Source organism: Notothenia rossii (assembly GCF_949606895.1).
Source record: "Notothenia rossii genome assembly, chromosome: 5".
NCBI classification, from domain to species: domain Eukaryota; kingdom Metazoa; phylum Chordata; class Actinopteri; order Perciformes; family Nototheniidae; genus Notothenia; species Notothenia rossii.
The window spans coordinates 71,574,556-71,589,442 of NC_136903.1; the positions used below are offsets into that span (position 1 = coordinate 71,574,556).

The 14,887-nt window shown below is 40.0% G+C and overlaps 1 protein-coding gene across 4 annotated transcripts in view; it reads right to left on the reverse strand.

The window, feature by feature from the left end:
* Positions 1-14,887, reverse strand: part of scn8ab (sodium channel, voltage gated, type VIII, alpha subunit b) — a 47,544-nt gene that overhangs the window by 18,063 nt on the left and 14,594 nt on the right. The window contains exons 6-16 of one of the 4 annotated variants that reach the window (XM_079685654.1): positions 13,444-13,535; positions 10,277-10,498; positions 9,990-10,053; positions 9,156-9,297; positions 8,118-8,324; positions 7,749-8,027; positions 5,920-6,243; positions 4,514-4,646; positions 2,892-3,130; positions 829-1,002; positions 21-377 (exon numbers count right to left, since the gene is read on the reverse strand). In XM_079685654.1, the coding sequence (XP_079541780.1) occupies positions 21-377; positions 829-1,002; positions 2,892-3,130; positions 4,514-4,646; positions 5,920-6,243; positions 7,749-8,027; positions 8,118-8,324; positions 9,156-9,297; positions 9,990-10,053; positions 10,277-10,498; positions 13,444-13,535 (2,233 nt within the window). Of the gene's footprint in view, positions 1-20; positions 378-828; positions 1,003-2,891; positions 3,131-4,513; positions 4,647-5,886; positions 6,244-7,748; positions 8,028-8,117; positions 8,325-9,155; positions 9,298-9,989; positions 10,054-10,276; positions 10,499-13,443; positions 13,536-13,816; positions 13,909-14,887 lie in introns of all 4 variants that reach the window. The other 3 variants (XM_079685653.1, XM_079685655.1, XM_079685656.1) reach the window with 3 other exon arrangements.

The following is a 14,887-nucleotide window of genomic DNA, read 5'->3' on the forward strand; positions in this document are numbered from 1 at the left end:
ATATTATTGTCTTTTCTTACCACCAGGTTTCCGATGACCATGACCATCATGAAGACGGTGAGGCACATGGTCTGTCCTGCCACCTCCATACAGTCCCACATGGTCTCAATCCACTCCCCACACAACACTCTGAACACAATGAGGAAGGAGTGGAAGAAGTCGTGCATGTGCCAGCGAGGCAACACACAGGTCACGTTGATCTTACACACACAGTCCTTGTAGCTTTTGCCAAACAGCTGCATGCCCACCACGGCAAAGATGAAGACGATGATGGCCAGCACCAGGGTCAGATTACCCAGAGCTCCTACTGAGTTGCCAATGATCTTGATCAGCATGTTGAGGGTGGGCCACGATTTGGCCAGTTTGAATACTCTCAACTACAAAAGAGATAGGACATGGCATAATGAAACAGTTATACATGTTATGACAATGATGGAAAAGAGGTTGGATTTGGCGTTTCTACAGTATACTGCGTTAGAAATAGGGATTCATCAGTCATATATCGGCATTGGCACATTGGCAAATAAGGTGAAATAATTTCAGTTATGCATTGTTATGAGTAGAGTATAACGCATATTAATTACGTGCCATAATACATTATAGAAATAGAAATAATATAAAGTCTTATCAAAGTTCCTTCAAGGCTTTACCTCAGCCTTTATTCGAAGCTATAAAGAACAAAAGTTGATAATAATAATATATAGGATAAGACAAATCGGCATTATGCAAAGTATAAAAAGTATTTCTATTTTTATGATAAACATTTTCGGCCTATCCATGAGGGCCAGAAAAGCTAAACAGATGGCGTTCCTCCTCTCTTCCGCTTACCAATCGGAATGACCTGAGCACTGACAGACCCTCCACATCAGCCAGTCCCAGCTCAACTAAACTCAGAGTCACGATGAAGCCATCAAAGCAGTTCCAGCCTCCTTGGAAGTAGTAATAGGGATCCATGGCAACCAGCTTGGCAAACATCTCTCCAGCAAAGATGCCTGTGAAAACCTGTGGAACCACACGGGATAGTAGATACGGTTTCTAATCTTTTTCTTATAAAAAAAAAAAGAAGAACATCACAGATACATTTGGGATTGAGTTTCATGGAATGTGTTTCATGGTGAAACAGAATAATAAGGGTTAGCACAGTGAGAGGTGAATCTCAAGTTTTAACCAATGGGATGTCAGTAGGAATAATGATTGCTATACAGTATGTTGTTTTTTGCTACACCTACTGTACTAGTGCTACATCAAACTAATATTGAAGCTACCCTGCTTTCCGGAAATTGGCAGTCGCACATACAAATAACTGCAGCTTTGTTTCATAACAAAATGGAATAAAAATTAAAATAATACATTTTAATAATAATTCCATTACATCACAAATGGAAAACAAAATAAACAGCAACATTTTAAAATATCTTCTTCATTCTAGAGGACTTGAGGCGAAAAACCTGACTTGCTTACATTGCATTTATTTGATGTAGTGCTGATTAAAAATGGATTGGGATTATATTTGAGTGAGGACTTCTCTGACATGGCAAGGTCATAGAGCAGTGGCACGTGTTGTAGCAGAACCTGCATGGAGCTGTAGTTTTTTAGCCTGTCCTATATCTTCCCCCCAAAGAATTTATCATGTGCCCTATTAGTGCTGCAGAAAACACCCAATGATTCATACTGCACCATGCATCAAGCTGGCTCCCCTGACTTAAGTTCCTGTTACACTCCTGACAGCATGCCAATCCCTATGACCTCATTTCCTGTCTTTTGTACTGGCACTGTGCCAATACCGTTGCCCTCAGACAGCTGTGCAAGGGTGATACCTGACATCAAGGGCACTGACAAATCAAAATGTCTGCTGCACATTTGGTTATTATGCCTCAGAGAGAGACAGAGAGAGAGAGAGAGCAAGAGAGAGAGAGAGCAAGAGAGAGAGAGAGAGAGAGACAGAGAGAGAGAGACAGAGGGAGCGACAGAGAGAGAGAGAGAGAGAGAGAGAGAGCGGGAGCGAGAGAGAGAGAGAAAGAGAGAGAGAGAGAGAGAGAGAGAGAGAGAGAGAGAGAGAGAGAGAGAGAGAGAGAGAGAGAGGTGCTTAGAGTTGAGTAAGCAGGATTCAACGGAAGTAGGAGAGTGACCTGAGTGGGGGTGAGGAGAGTTTGGGGAGCAGGCTGGCTGGCTACATTAAAAAGGTACTACATCTTTAATGAGACCCCATCACGGTCCTATAGTATCCTCTTGTGTATTCTTAAGTGCACATATACAAAATGATGCGCTGATGTATCGGTTTGAAGTTAGGGAAGGTAGGTGGGGCAAACCTGCAGTGCTGCTGTAGCTCCTGAGACAGATAATCAGAAGCATGCAGGATGGGTGGATGTATGGGGAAAGCATTACAAAAAGAAATAAATGTTTCATGCTAAAAGATGTTTAGGATTTGGTTGATCTTCAAACAAAACTACGCTGATAATTGTCAAAGCATAAAATAAGTTGCTTCTTAAATGTGTTTAGAGGTTGTAGACAATAAAGAATATTTCATTTGAATTGAGGGAAATCAAAATGTTTACAAACACAACAATTATTATGAAGAGTAGATGTACACCTTTTAAAGGGGTTAACTTGCAGAAAGGATGTGACAATACATTAAGAGCATTCATTTCACTTAGAAAGTAGTTAAAAACGTATAAAGATGATTATTATTTTATGTGAAACATTTGGATACAAAATCTGCATTTGTTTTGTAAACCTAGTAGTGAAAGGGTGGACTATTGTCAATAAGCACCCACATAAATTACATTTACTGCTTATTCATAAACCACTAATACTATAACTAGTACTTCTTTTTCTACTTTAACTACTACTTAAAAGCTACAAAGACAAAGAAAATAACTGAAGTTGCTCACCAGGTTACCAACAGCCAGGACACCCTCAAACTGGGGGGTCATGGGGTAGTGCTCCATGGCCATGAAAAGGGTGTTGAGGACAATACAGATGGTGATGGCCAGGTCAACAAATGGATCCATGACAATCAAGTAGACTACGTGTTTGATCTTCAGCCACATAGGAAAGCACTCCCAGATCAGAAAGATGTTGGCAAACTTGTACCAAAAGGGAGGACATTTCCTCTGAGACTCCTCCAGCTCTGCAAGAGGAGAGGAAGAAGAAAGATATCCAAAAAGAGTGAGAAAAACAAAACAGTTAGGAGGGAGTCCCTGAAGAAACACAAGCTAAATATTATATTTGTATTGTGTCCACTAAAAACCTCCTTGTATGTGACAGAAAACATGTGTATCTGGATCTGTATCTTGTCTGAATCAGGTAAATATCCATCTGAAGTGTAATTGCAAACAGTGTCTAGAGCAGTGGTTCTCAAACTTTTTCTGTCAGGCCCCCCCTTTGGAGAAAAAAAAAAGTCGGGCCCCCCCCAACACAAATAGTCAGGCTCAGTGGCAGCGCCAGAGATTTATTTTGGGGTGCTGTGGGGTAGCTTGACGTTTCATAGAGGGTGCTCAAACATTTAGGGTTTCCCATTAATGTACCGGTCGCTACAGTGGAATTCTCTACTGCAACAATCCCCACGCAAATACAGTGTACCCGCGACTGTTACAATGAAGGCTCGATAATCAGCTCACGGCATATAGGTGTAAGAAGGGGTAAAGTGCTATTTTTAGGTGATGTGTGGACCTCACATAGGGGGTTCCGGGGGCAAGCTCCCCGGGAAGATTTGTTTTTAAATATTGAAGTTAAAATCATCAATCTGGTGCACTTTGAGAGCAAAATGAAGAGATCTATGGATACATCTCTCACCACCCATTTGAAACAGAACTTTAAACAGATTTACTTTTTCTTTATGGATATTTTACAAATCACCCTTTTAAACTTTATTCTTTTTTTACTGTCATATAGTATTTCATACCTGTTTTTCATTTATTCTCTTATTTTTTTATAGCTATAATGATCATATAAACGTGTACCTCGGAAATAATTGTTTACATTAAAGGTGACCAAAACGTTTGAGACCCACTGAGATAACACTGAGAGAGTCCTTTAGCTCACTGAGTCTCTCAGTCTGACACTTTGTTGTTGAAAAAACTCCTTATATCTGATAGCGTAGCTCGCTAGCACCAGAAGCTAACAACAACGATCTCCGGTACCGGTGCGCTCTCTCTCTCTCTCGCTCGCGCACACACACACAAAATGGCTCATTCCACACACACACAGAGCCGAGCTTTAATTAAACACAGAGACCCAGACGTAATAGTATTGTATCATATTATTTTCAAATCAATAATTTTTCAAAATATGATTTTTTTTCTTTTTTTTTGATAACCATTTTTTCTCCTGGTCTTTCCCCCCACTTTGAGAACCACTGGTCTAGACCAACATTCAATCCACAGCTCAAATTGTGATCATATAGTCAGGGTAAAATCAAAGGCAATTGCCAGAGCTTGCACATTTTTGATTGTAGATTGTATTGTGGTTCAAAGTCCGAAAGGTAAAGAAGAAACAAGTGTGCTGTCTGTACCCTCTAGAAGTGTGTTGGTGACAACGCTCATCTGACTGTTGGCACGGTCCTTTCCTTTGAAGGAGTTGTTGAGCTGATCCACAGATACCATGAGAGAGCCAGAGTGCTTCTTCTTAATCTCCACATCTGTAGTCTGTACTCGGAGAAAGGCACAATGTCAGTCAGAGCTAGCACTCAAATGAATGCATTCCCAAAAAAAATCACATGTTAAAACTCATGCTTTTAAGTTATCTAAACGATGAATGATGCCATATGTGAAAAACCTAATGCGATGAATGCAGCTCTTCATTCCAGATTTATACATCTTCTTTACAATGTACTGTATGACTCGGTAAAATTAACAGATTCTTTCAATTTAAGCATTTTATGCAACATATCAACACATTTCAAATTCATACTGTCAATTCTCAAATAGCTGCCCTGATTCACCACAACTGAGGAGAGAATTAGGACTTACTATTACATACCATTATTTAAGATAGGACTTTATATGTTGTCTCCCCTGTTTTCCTATCTATTGCAGTTTAGTAAGTGACCAATATTAAAAATACTGGCTTTTATTTGAGAATTTACGGCACAGTTTCTAAACCTTTTATTGTTTACTGTACAGAACATATCTATGACCCCTAAGTAAATACATTAAACTGCATGCAATGACATGCATGTCAAGAACAGAGGGGAATTCAAGATGTCATTTGATGCTACATCATGCTAAATTTTAAGAAAGATAAAACTGTAAAAGCAGGTAAATTGGTTAAATTTAAAAGAGGGTTCTCTCATGCTAGCTAGAATGAGGAAGAATATTGTTATCGTGTCCGATTTCTTCTTGCACCATCGTGGCTCAGGAGCAGAAGGTAAATGTGAAAGAAAAAGACAGAAAGAAATAGAGGGGTATATAAAAGCAGCGAGAAAAAACAGTGTAGGCCTGGATGTGTAAAGCCACATCGAATAAAAAAAGTAGAAGCAGGCAGTGTTTTTTTTATCTTGTAAGATGTTTTGATCGTTTTTTTTTTTATGAATGACTGTATAGATAAGATGCAGACAGAAAAGTTAGGAGAACTAAAGAGGGCTGATATTAAAGTGCATTATTGTTAGATATTTATCAATCATCATGATGCTGGTAAGGCAGGGACTTTGTAGATATAGTTGGTTAGTGCCTTTAAGTACTATTAAATAAAGTAGCAGTAGAAAATGGAAATTATAATTAAAGATGAAATAATAGAGGATTTAAATATTCAAGGGAGTAAAAATGGATGTACTGAATTTAGGAAAAAGAGGATCAAGAGCCAAGGGGGGAGAGGTTGTGAAGCTGCAGAGACCGGGGCCACCACCATCATGCCTAAACTGTATAGGTGTCCCATGGACGTCCTTACACTGTCATCAGTGGCTGCCTTATCTATTTTCACCTCAGGCAGAAGCCGTCTGCCGGGCCCAGGGCCGATGAGAGACACCACGCCATTGCAGTCCACTGTGCTGTTCCTCTTCCCTCCAGATTGGGGTGCCAGCGGGTGGATGCGGGAGGAGCCTTGGCTGTAGCCACTGTAGCTGTTGCGGCGGTAAGGGATGAACAGGGAGCCTCGGCGTTCTTCGCTCTCCTCTACCGTACTGTGCTCGTCGTCTGCAAACTCGTTCTCTGAGCCCATGTCCTTGGAACGGCCTTTGAAGCTGAAGATGCTGCTTCGGCTGTTGTGGCGTGACATGAAGGGAGAGCCTGGGATGCTCAGTAGTGACTGAAGAGGGAGAAACAGATTCAGAGAGGGGGAGAACGGAAGAGTTAACAGCAGGAGTCGGTCAATGTGTGAATAAAACGGGCAGACAAGGTGAAGAGGGCACAGAATGAACCATAGAACAAAGAGAAAATATATACAATTAAGGATAAAGGCACCACAAACAGATTATTGGCTATAGTGTTACATATGAATAAAAAGGGTATCATGGGAGCTTTTTGTACACAACATACATTTTTTACAAAACAATGATAAAGAAGAATAAAAAACGTCTGTCATAATCATGTCCAATCGGACTGCATCTTTACATTAAAAATAAAGAAGAATAAAAAACAAACAGAACCCAGACATTTTATAGTTATGGGACACTATCTAGAACATAACCATATACATTATCGGACCATGCATTATCTATAAGACAATACATTGAGATAGCTTTTTCCTCCATTAAAAAGGTGCAATGTGTACTTTCCTGCAATCTGCTCTGAAAAAATAGAGGGCAGTGTTTCACCTCTACTATAAGGCTTTCCAATAATTATTATATTGTAAACGTAAAGAGCTGTCCCAACCTCCAGCTTCAACAACAGAGAAGCTTCTCCAAGTCCAGTTTGAATGAAACATCACGTGGTGTTGTCAAGATGGAAAAATGCTGGATAGAAAGCTGACCCGGTCTGGGCTATGAAAGGTTGACCTCCAACGGATCAAGTTCATTGTCCAGGAAATGTATAATCAATGAAACATCCACACATGGAGCAAAGCAGAGTCACCAGTATGTCCACTGTGAATAGAAAGGTGAAGCCGGGAACACATCTAAAGCTGCTGCTCCCTGGCTGAAGGATGACACCACTGGCATCATGACCACCATGGGCTCTGAGGTTATTGCCAAAGCCATCATCAAAGCTGAGAAACAGCAACATCTGCCAAGAAGGATTCCTCAACTGGAAGCTGTTTATAGACCTCGATTTGGGGTTGGGTATTGAACTTAAGGATACCTAACCCTCCTGGAGAGGCAGCTGATGTTCCCGCACATTGTGATCACTATGACACCATATTTTTTCTCTGGTCTAATTGATAAAAAAAATCATCTTGCTTGAGCAGGTGATCCCTTGGGCAAAGTGATTCCATGAGGCCTTTGAGAGGACCTCTCAGAGAACTCGTAAAGTATGAGTGAATGGTCAGAAACTGCATGTAAAGTGGCCGGAAAGCAAGGTCTTCCTTTTGAAGATGGATTACGACACACTTATCATCAAGAGAGGGAGGCAATGAATAGCGATCAGCTTCAAACCTGGAGCAGCAGAAAGAGCCTCAAGATTTCTTGGGGCAAGACAGGAGATCTGTGGGGAGGATGTTACTGACATGCCTTCTGTGCCTAAATTGAGGCTGAATTACCTCAAATGTGTCACATGGGGAAGGTATGGTTGAAAGACTAGAAAGACCAATGAATTCCTGTAACAGCTAAGTTAAAAAGCACCCTGTATTTACTATACCGTTCTTCTCAATAACTGTACCTGGTTCATAATGGATGTCTTCCTCCCGAGCCGGCCAGGGAAACGAATGGTGCTTTTCTTGCTTCCATCGTCTGACTCAGACTTAACAACCTTCTCGCTGTCTCCTTTCTCTTTATCCTGCTCTTTCTGACGCCATTTCTTCTTGCGATTGCGACGTTCTTTTGCACTCTTGGAGCTGAGCTTGGAAACCTCAGAGGAGCTGCGGGACAAGTGCCCTCCTCCTTCATCCTCCAACGCAGCTTCTGAAACTGTTCCTGCAGATGTCGCCATGGCAGCGGCCTGAGAAAAAGAAAAGACATGTGATAACCATGATCAATAAAAAAACAGAAAGAAATTGTATGTGTGAGTGTGAGAGAGAAGCAGACCAACCTGTGTTTCCTCTTGCTGCCTCTTGAGCTGTTCCAGCATGGCCTTGAACTCAGCCTCTTTCTGCTCCGCCTCCTCCATAGTAGCTTGGTTCTGCTCCTCATAAGCCATGGCCACCACAGCCAAGATGAGATTCACCAGATAGAAGGAGCCCACAAAGATGACCAGCACAAAGAAGATCATGTAGGTCTTTCCTGCAGCTCGCAGAGTCTGACAGAAACAGAGATACCAAGCAATAAGAACAAATCTGAGATTTAGAGTGAATATAGAGGAAACTTTACAAATTGTCCTAAATGTTGTGTCAGCATTGCTGGTGCTTCTATATCCGGTTCGTGACTTTTTCCAGGAAAATCTCCAGACAGAAAGAAGCCTTAGAGTGCAGGAGTTCCCAGTTTTAAATACACACACACATCGACTGGCCTATTTGCCAAATGAAGCAAATCTGTTACGGATGTGCTGGTGTGTGGACCTGGAGGAGGAGGAAATAAATGCTAGTCCAGTGTCATGGTAGTGCAGTTTAACATCAAAGAAAGATCTAATGTATATTTTTTACATACATACAAACAGAAGAGAAAGGATTAACAAAAGGCGTGTTGTAATACTGGTTCAGTGGACTCAATGTGGCAGAGAGCATGACTCTCCTAAAGATCATTTCAACAAACAATGAATCCACTTTAGTTCATTGCTTCTTAAAAAATGCAAATAACGCAATTCTTTTCTCCCTGCATTAGACACAGTTTTTGTTGTAAATGAATTGATGGAGGAGAACTGCTGCACCGGTGGCTGATTATTTCAGTGGTTAGAAAAATGATTTTTATAAATGTATTTGTATGATAAAATGAGGACACAATCATTAGTACTACTAAGGGGTTGTTTAACATCCCCTGGCTATGAGTAGGCTTATATATAGAGATCTTTAAAACAGGTGCCGGAACGGTCAGAGACTTCATCCATGGGCCACTGTGACAAAATCCGAAGTCCTGCTTTTTGCTTACTCAAATATGTGTAAATTTGAAACCAAGAAGAAGAGAGTTGCTTTACCAGCATGTAGAGATTCTCCCAGAAGTCTTGGGTCATGAGGCGAAAGAGGGTGAGGAAAGCCCATCCAAAGCTGTCAAAGCTGGTGTAACCATAGTTGGGGTTCCTTCCAGCTTTCATACACATAAAGCCTTCTGGACATCGTCTGAAAGGAAAAAGAACGACAAAAAACCGTATCTAAATGCTGGGGTGCAATCTGAGCATTTCCTGACTCTCTGAGGTGTTTGTACCCTTTGTTGATTGCTTTTCTTACTTGTATTGCTTTAGGCTTAATGAGCATTAGGTGAACTTGTTTGGCAAGGGCTTGAATGTAAAAGAGGTTCATTTACGTACAGTATATGTAAAAGTTCCATACTCCAGTATCAACACAGTTGGCATTACCGATACAGGCACCACTGGCAGTCTAAGATACAATAGAACAGGACAATTAAAATGGGCCTAAAAAATACTACTGATAAGATTGTTTTGTTGTTGTTTGATTATGTATGCATGTTTACATGTACCCTGTTAGGAGTATGATAGTGATATGATTTACCTTCATATTTCACGATCCAAGCAAGTCTTTGTCATGAATCATAGATAAATGTCAGCTTAAACTGTCTAAATAGTATGTGTATGAGTGTGATTGTACTCTGAACTTTTTTTGCATCGGTATCAACAAAATGCTATTATTTCTTATGTACTAAGTTTGCAAAGACCAATGCGGCCTACGGATCCATCAGGCCGCGTGGGTCACATCAATGATGATTTGTCCGACAACAGAACGATTGGACACACCTGCTGAAAACATTAAATAAAAGTTAAAGTATGATTTAAGTGAGTGAAGCACTGACTTACCCTGAGTCAGAACTATTTCCACATAATAGAGCATCAAGCTGATTAGGAAGGAAGTAGAAATTTCCTGTAAGAAAACAAAAAGAAGACAGTCATTTGTATTAGCCGATAAAGCCGATAAAGTGTCACCATCTGTTGTTTTTTGTATCACCAAGTTACAACAAATCTGTCAATTAAATTTAAAAGGGTTTAATGAGAAAATAATCACCAGGACGCACACACTCTCTGTTTAGTCCTATGTATGTTATCATTTGCAACTAGTCCAATTAAGCATCATGATAATCACTCACTGTCATTCATGATGTACTCGTCCCAGTCAAAGCCCCTGCTCCCATTTGCCAGGAATTGCTCAGTTATGTTGATTGGCCAGATCACACACTTCTGCCGCAGGTTCCCCATAAAGAGCTGCAGTCCAATCAGAGCAAAGACGCTGAGACAAAAGACGGTCAGGATCATCACATCCGACAGCTTCTTCACAGACTGGATCAGAGCACCCACAATGGTCTTCAGGCCTGTCAATTAATATACAGTAAACACACACACACACAAAGTGCACAAACAGGAGCACACACACACACACACACACACACACACACACACACACACACACACACACACACACACACACACACACACACACACACACACACACACACACACACACACACACACACACACACACACACACACACACACACACACACACACACACACACACACAAGCAAACACACGCACATACACACAAATAGACACATATAAAAAGAATTGCAATATTTGGTGCACAAGCTGAGCATGTTTTTATAGCTGCGATTCAGAGCTGACTCGAGTCAAACACGGAAAAAGTTAGGTAAAGTATATATTTAATCCTGTATTTAACCCTGTGCTGGGCAGCCTCTTACATAAATCTAAACTTGGCAGGCATTGGAATTATTTTTAAAGCACCTACACCCACACTGTAAAGCCTCAACACTGAGATGGACTCAGTGTGTCATGTGCATTTCTTTATATTTGAGTATAAAGTGTTTTTAACAACAATGCGTGTTGTTCTTCTTCCTGACATTTCAGTTTACATGATAATCTGTAGTTCAGGCTGCTCTTTCTTATTAATTAATTAGCCATTGTGTGGTGTGTGGTCATTTACTTGACATTTGTTTTAAGCATACAGAGACTGCACATGAACAGTAGGTCAAAGTCATCAGAATTGGCAGAAATACGCTCTTTTTGAATTTAACTACATGAAACAGATATGGTTGAATTCGCTGCTATGCAAAAAATAAAATATATATCTTTATAACATTTTTAATGTTGAAGTAACCACAATTTGTGCGTTTGGGTGCAGTATGTTGAGCCTATAGGTTTATTTTTATTTTGTAGCTGTTGACAGTGGTTTTGTTTGCTATTGTTGGCAGGCCAATGTCAATCTATTGAAGTTCTACGATTATCATCTAATATAGAATTAGTACCTAATAGTTTTGGACGATAAAGAAGCTCGCACCATAACTGAAGTGTAACATAAATAAGTAGCATGAGGGAAAAATACTGTGCATATATTCTGTTTTAGAAAAATGCTACAAAAGGTTATCCAAATCTAACTGGTCTCCTGTTATCACTGGGAAGTAGTGCATATTACTGTATATTAGTTCTGCTGCTGTCTCTTTCAAATGTAAACTTTGGATTTTCAGATTATATGGCTATCAAAACTAGATACTTCTAGAAACATTCAATAAAATCAAAGACATGACTATTTAGTATATAATAACAGCACATTGATTTGAGTAGGATAGAGCATCCAAGTTGAACCACAGATCTAAAGATCACATTCAGTTGTTTTCATTAAACACATAACATCACAACAAACACTGCAGCTTTCAGGGGTGTTTCCATCAGAGAGACACCATGTTTTTTCCCATTTTTACAGTAAACATTCCATGTAAGAGAATAAATAATTATTTAGAAAAGCTGTCTGAAGGATTTCCCACTGAGGAAGAACAGGCAGCACCAGAACTGGATTTAATATCCATCTGGAGAAGAGAAATTGTTTCAATGGATTACTATCTCCCTTCACTCTTTGTGTCAATGGAAACATTCCTGACAAGCTGCAGTTTTGTATAATACTGCATTCAACAAATCAACGGAACGCAGCAGGACGACAAACTGCACACAGCCCACAGAACCAGGCTAAGTCAAGGAAGCAGGAAGTGAAGAGGAGAAAGAAAGGACAGGCGAGGAAGAGTTGGGTGTTCAGGGGGGTGGGGGCGATGAGAGGTGGCATGCAGGTCATTTAAACGCCAAGGCTGAAGGAATTGGTGTCAGCATCACCTGTCTGTATACCGTGATGATGACCTTGCCTTAACTGAAGAACCGTTCCCATCCCAAGAACCTCTTTCTCCCGCTCCTGCAGCGCGGGCGAGCCCCCAGTCTGCTTTAGGCCAGAGCCAGCTGAGCGCTATATGCTGGAGGCTGAGCTTATTGTACAGTACTGTGTGCGTGTGTGTGTGTGTGTGTGTGTGTGTGTGTGTGTGTGTGTGTGTGTGTGTGTGTGTGTGTGTGTGTGTGTGTGTGTGTGTGTACAGTATATGTGCATATCTGCTAAAGTACAGTAACTTCATAGTGTAATTGATATCATATACAAAACAAATTAATGTGAGGTACTGTGTGTTCCCTAGGGAAGAAACTAGTATTGATATCGACTGAATTTTTGCTTATTTGTGATCTTTATTTATTATTTATGTTTCCCTTTCACTCCCAGGATGGACAAAGATCTTCAAAAAGAATCTAAAACCTGAATTAAATAACTCGTACAACTAAAAGATAACAAAATCCAAAAGAAAAGCCCCTTAAAGCCAAACTTGTAAAAGCATGTGTCTCAAAGCTTCATGCAGCGTTGATGTGTTATCAAATTAGGCTTGGCAGTCTTAGGGAATCAAATAGTCTTTAGGAACAAAAAGGTACTGTCATAGATTATAGGAATTTGGATTGATTTATGAATTAAAACTGAACACAAACCAGATGTGCAAAGAGGTAACAGATTTAAATAGACATTTATTTGTATCATATTGTTTATATAAGGCATCATTATAACATCTTGAAAGTCAACTGCTTATAAACAGTATTTGTTTACCTCTTACTCTATGCTATCACATGGTTTTGGACAATGTTTTCTATTTCCCTTGGGGTATAATTGCCCATATATAACTTTTGCTAGCATGATGTGCTGCACATTAGCTCAGCTGTCCATATGGGACATGCGAGCCCAGAAGACTGCCAGTAGACTGCTAAGCCTATCAAAAATGTATTGCTACCATTTTTGATTTTCATTAAAAAAGTAAAACAAAAGAAATGAAGAAATTGTAAAACATCCTTCTTCTTTTTTTAAAGAAAAAAATCAAAATAAAAGAAATAAAGACGGGTAAGAGATATGTAAGCTCAGCCTTAGTGTTTAAATGGGAGTCTCACCTGGAATGACAGAAATTGTTTTCAATGCTCGGAGAACCCTGAACGTTCTCAGCGCCGAGACATTCCCAAGGTCCACAAACTCTGTTATATATCTGTAACAAGGTAGGATGACACACAGAACAGAACCCCATGACACACAACACACACGATAACAACACACACACACACACACGCATGTACGCGCAAGAGCACGACACCAGCACCACCATCGAGGACCAGGAGGGGACACCACGGTGAGAGAGAGAACGCCTGTCCGACCAGAGGGAAGAGAACGAAGGAGGAAGAGGAGAGGGACTGGAACAAAACCACACCTAACATCAACCCCGTGACTCGCCCCCCCCCCCCGCAAACACAAACACCTGGACTGTCTTACCTGGGATAACTGAAATTGTTTTCAAAGCCCTCAGAACCCTGAACGTACGCAGAGCTGACACATTGCCTAGGTTTACAAACTCTGTTATATACCTGCAAGGTGGATCAGATACAATTATTCAGCAGCTATCCCAAACTGAGGAAAGAAATGATATATGGTTACATAATATTGTTATATAGCAATGTGGTGTGACGGACTGATGTGGACTGGAGGTGCTGTGGGCGACTGTCTTTAGAATTGGTTTTGAATTATTTAGCAGATGTCAACTTATATACCAGCAGAAATCATGAAAAAAAAAAAGATGTAACACTCAATGTCCAGTGAACCTAACATCAATTTAAATAATGAATATGATACGTTTTGTAAGACCCAAAGACTCATTTAGAGTACAATTTGGGTCACTATAGCCTTGCAACTCGTGGCTAATCTTTACAATATTTGGAGCTGATCATTTTATTAATAACAATATTGAGCAATTGAGTTGTGCGAACTGTAATACATATAACATTTATAAAGGTTTCCTAAAGCTGACAAAATGGTGCTCGCCCTGTACTGTTGAGTTAAAAGCTTAGACACATCACATTGTGGACTTCTTGCAGTAATGGCTAAATGTGTTGAATAAAATGTGTTCACACTAATTCTTTCTTGTTCCTCCACAGTTGCCCACAGCAGCTTTTTGATTTGGAATACGGTCTTTGTCCATGTTTAATTATAAAACAACAACTACCAATTTCATTCTTTTGAAAACCACTCCAACAGACTGCCATACCTGCAGTTTGTTGTTAAAAGATGAAATGTTTGTTAGACATACATAATGAAACCCACAAACTGATGGAGACATTTGACTTGTTTCAATGTCTTATAAGACACAACAGGGAGTCAGCAAAAACAATGTTACATAGTTAAACTGGTGATTGATTAGCTAGATAGAAAGTTCTATTGCTTTTGATATCTAGCTGCTGTTATCTTGTAACTAAAACTTCTACATAAATCTGTCTCACGATTTTCTTCTATCTGTAAAATGCGAAAATGTTATTATTTCATCAGTCATGTTGAAAATCCAAATGTATT